The sequence below is a fragment of the Triticum urartu genome, chromosome 2A, assembly GCF_056163025.1.
Source record: "Triticum urartu cultivar PI428250 chromosome 2A, HENAU_Tu73, whole genome shotgun sequence".
In the NCBI taxonomy this organism is placed as follows: Eukaryota; Viridiplantae; Streptophyta; class Magnoliopsida; order Poales; family Poaceae; genus Triticum; species Triticum urartu.
Window position 1 is genome coordinate 130,979,390 of NC_141874.1, and position 4,421 is coordinate 130,983,810.

General features: G+C 57.9%; 1 protein-coding gene across 1 annotated transcript; it reads left to right on the plus strand.

Moving 5' to 3' along the window:
• Window positions 1-335: 335 nt before the first annotated feature.
• Window positions 336-2,915, plus strand: LOC147984266 (uncharacterized). Its single transcript, XM_087541032.1, has 3 exons — window positions 336-676; window positions 780-1,044; window positions 2,898-2,915. The coding sequence occupies exons 1-3, from the start codon at window positions 336-338 to the stop codon at window positions 2,913-2,915; spliced, it is 624 nt and encodes a 207-aa protein (XP_087397158.1).
• The last annotated feature ends 1,506 nt before the right edge of the window (window positions 2,916-4,421 follow it).

Consider the following 4,421-nt stretch of genomic DNA (forward strand, 5'->3'; position numbering starts at 1 on the left):
ACACCTCGGAGCTCGAAGCAGGCGAGAACCGGTCCCTCTTGCTAGGAAGTGAAGCTCCAGATGGTTGGGTCATGTACTTCGATGATGCGTTCGCACGGCAGGGCACGGGGGCTGGAGCCGTGCTCATCTCGCCCACTCATGACAAGCTTTACTACGCCGTGCAGCTCTACTTCCAGCGGGGCGAGAAGGTCTCCAACAACATCACAGAGTACGGGGGTCTCACCGCCGGCCTCAAAGCGGCAGTGGCCCTGGGGGTGAGGCTCCTCACCGTCAAGGGAGATTCGCAGCTCCTCGTCAACTTCTCCAACAAGGTGTACGAGCCAAAGGATGAGCACATGGAGGCATACCTTGCGGAGGTGCGCAAAATGGAGAAGCAGTTCATGGGCCTGAAACTACAGCATGTGCCTCATGGCACCAACAAAGAGGCCGATGACATCGCCAGAAGAGCATCCAAGCGGCTACCCCAAGAGTCTGGCGTCTTCGAGGAGCGACTCTTCAAGCCTTTGGCAGCACCTCCGCTTGCGGAGCCGGTGCCATCTCAGGAGGAACTCCCCCAGCCTCCAGCCTCGGGAGCCCCCACCTGCGGCCCAACCTCAGGAGCGCTCCTCCTCTTAGCGCTCGAGTCTCAGGAGGGGTGCTGGATCGAGGAGTTCAAGGCGTACCTGATGCAAGGCATGTTGCCGAAGAAGGAGGAAGACGCGGAGCGTGTGGCCCGATAGGCTATGGCATACTGCATTCAGGAAGTGGCCAAATGATGTTTCTCTATGATGCATTTCCAGGGAACAGGGGAATGAGCTGCTGGTCGACACACATGGTGGAGACTGCAGACACCACTCGTCGTCGTCCACCCTGGTCGGCAAGGCTTTCCGCAGCGGGTTCTACTGGCCCACGGCACTCAATGATGTGGTCGAGCTGGTAAAATCCTGCGAGGCCTGCCAGTTCCACGCCAAGCAGATCCGCCAGCCTGCTCAGGACCTCCAGACTATCTCGCTCTCATGGCTGTTCGCGATCTGGGGGCTGGATATCCTGGAACCATTCCCTCGAGTGCTTGGAGGCTACCGCTACCTCTACATCGCCATTGAAAAATTCACCAAATGGGCGGAAGTGGAAGCTGTCCGCACCATCCCAGCCGGGTCAGCAGTGAAGTTCATCAAGGGCCCCGTAAGCCGATTTGGGGTCCCTAATCGCATCATCACCGACAACGGCTCGCAGTTCACTAGCAATCTCTTCAAAACGTATTGTGCTAACCTTGGAATGCAGATCTGCTACGCCTCCGTGGCGCACCCCGGGAGCAATGGCCAGGCCGAACGCGCCAACGCGGAGGTCCTGAGGGGTCTCAAGACAAGGACCTTCAAGAAGAAGCTTGAGGACTGCGGCAGGGGCTGGCATGACGAGCTCCAGTCTGTGCTATGGTCCATCTGCACCACCGCCACCAGGCCGACAGGCGAGACCCCGTTCTTCCTCGTCTACAGAGCAGAAGCGGTTCTCCCACACGAGGTCAGGCCTCGCTCCGCGCGGGTCCTGGCATTTGGTGAAACGCAGCAGTACGCCATGCGGGGGATGGATCTCGTGCTGGGGGAGGAACGACACCAAGAAGCCTCGCTCCGAGCTGCGAGGTACCAGCAGGCGCTGCGGCGGTACCACTGCTGTAGCGTCTGCTCCAGGACGCTCGAGGTGGGTGATCTTGTCCTGAGGCGGGTGCTCTCCAGGGAAGGGCTGCACAAGCTCTAGCCCATGTGGGAGGGCCTGTTTCGGGTCGCCCACGTCTCCAGGCTTGGCGCCGCATTCCTAGAGACACAGGACGGGATCCCCATCCAGAACGCCTGGAACATCCAGCACCTCCGGAAGTTCTACCCATGAAGCAAGGCCCGGTGCCTGTGAAGCAAGGCCCAGTGCCTGTGAAGAATCTCCGCTCGTGACACTCTCATGTAAAAATGAGTGGGGCTGTACACGCCTCGGAGTCTCAGGAGTGCCGCCCTCGGGCCTCGGGGGCTCCATCCCACACCTGGTGGCAGCAGTTAGCTCCACGCTGGTGAGAAGACAAGAAGACTAGACTAGGTGCCGGACGCGGCTTTCCATTTGCTTTTCGTAGTTGGTTGCCCTCTCTTTTAAGTGAGAATTTGCTTTCTAGTGTTCCTTGCTGGCCTGGTTCCATTGTCCTTGTTGACTCCTTTTCTGCGCTCGGTTCCTCATTTTTGACCCGTCCTCTCCCTCGCGTGCCTCGCGAGGGGTCTGGATAGGCGCCTCGTGAGCATTTTCGTTTTCTTGTCTTTCGCAAGGCACCCTCGCTCGAGCTCGCGAGCTAGCGCTCCCCTCTCAATCCGTGCCCCCGGGTACCGTGATGTGAAGCACTGGGTTATTGCCGACAGTGCCTACGACTAGGCTCCAGAAGAATAAGTGAGGGAGTCCTGGATTAGGGGGTCTCCGGACAGCCGGACTATATCCTTTGGCCGGATTGTTGGACTATGAAGATACAAGATTGAAGACTTCGTCCCATGTCCGGATGGGACTCTACTTGGCATGGAAGGCAAGCTAGGCAATACGGATATGTATATCTCCTCCCTTGTAACTGACCTTGTGTAACCCTAGCCCCCTCCGGTGTCAATATAAACCAGAGGGTTTAGTCCGTAGGACAACATACAATCATACCATAGGCTAGCTTCTAGGGTTTAGCCTCTATGATCTCGTGGTAGATCAACTCTTGTAATACTCATATCATCAAGAACAATCAAGCAGGACGTAGGGTATTACCTCCATCAAGAGGGCACGAACCTGGGTAAACATCGTGTCCCCTGCTTCCTGTTACCATCCGCCTTAGATGCACAGTTCGGGACCCCCTACCCGAGATCCGCCGGTTTTGACACCGACAATAAGGATTCCCTAACGAATTTTTGCAGTTCTCAGGCGCCTTCTGAGCATAGGAGGCCTTGTCAGGCACTGGGGAACACGCGTCTCGCGAGGCGAAACCTACTTCAGGCGCATCGAGCTAAGTCATTCTACGCGCATACATAAAACATGATGCTGCAACACAACACATGAATGATAAACATAGGACATCCACTTAGAAATCATAATTGTTGCACGCCCTAGCAGGGCCCCACACTTGTCTCTCTCTAATGCAGGAAGGAAAGGAAGAACAAAACAAAAGCGGGACGTGCTCCCGTGGCAGGTCGCGAGGACGGGCCCGTGGCGCTCTCCTGGGTTTAGCCAGACCCCTCCTCGCGCTTCACCAGAGCGCGGCGATGGGACGGCCCGCATCCACCTTCGAAGCGGGCGTGGCGGCTGGTGGTAGCCACCGCCGCTGGAGATGCTGTCGGAAGAGGAGCTGCCGTAGCTGGACGAGCCATGGCCGGTGCCGAGGACGAAGATGCCCTCCTCCTCATCATGACCATCGCCAAGGCCGAGCACCTCGTCGCCGTCGTTGTCCTCAGGGTAGCACCCGACGCGGCGACCATCTTCCCCAAATACCCTCACAAAGAGGGTCGCATCGCCGTTGTACCTAAAGTGGAGGGCACACCGTCTGCCCAGTCCGCGCGCGCAGGAAAACGTCTGCCAGCCGCATGCCAGGACCGTGTTGCCCGCAACAAAGACCTCGACCGCGACCCAGGAAGCCTTGCTGCAGCAGCCGTCCTCCTGCAGCCAAAGACCGCCTACACCAGTGGCAGGCAGCTCGCCAACAAAGAAGCGCGGGAGCTAAAGCCAAGTGCCGGCCGGGTTCTCCGACCACACGATGAATTCCGGCATCACCTCCGCCGAATGGAAGTGCGGCCGAGGGGGCTGTGCAACCACGGCACGCCTCACCTCATCAACAGGACTGCCATGACCTGGCGGCTGCCACCATGGGAAGAGGCACCGCCACGACCGCGAGGGGCTGTGGCGGGGATCGCAGTGTGCTTGCGGGGATGGCCGTGCCCCCTCTTGGGCGGCGATGAGCCAAGCCCCTCCTGGCGAGCCTTCCCCTTCTTCGCAATCGAGAGCCTCTGTCGGCATCCTGGGAACGGGGGTCTCCAGACTTGCCTGCCTGCGACCCGCGGCGTGGCTGAGCCTGTAGGCCGTACGTCCCATCTTCACCAAAAAAGCATCCAAGACCCTCGCGAGGCGGACGACGCAAGACCTCGTCGGGAGTAGCCTAGCTAGGCAGGCTCGCAAGGAGCGGAGATATCAAGGCGGGGCAAACCTCACGAGACCCTCGTGACGTGTGATAACCCACAAGTATAGGGGATCGCAACAGTTTTCGAGGGTAAAGTATTCAACCCATATTTATTGATTCGACACAAGGGGAGCCAAAGAATACTCTCAAGTATTAGCAGCTGAGTTGTCAATTCAACCACACCTAGAAACTTAATATCTGTAGCAAAGTATTTAGTAGCAAAGTAATATGATAGTAGTGGTAACGGTAGCAAAAGGTAACGGTAGTAAAA

Coding starts and splice junctions, on each gene's coding strand:
- LOC147984266 (XM_087541032.1), top strand. CDS start 336: ATGGAGGCATACCTTGCGGAGGTGCGCAAAATGGAGAAGCAGTTCATG. Junction 677..779: donor GCGTACCTGATGCAAGGCAT/GTTGCCGAAGAA, acceptor ATGCATTTCCAG/GGAACAGGGGAATGAGCTGC.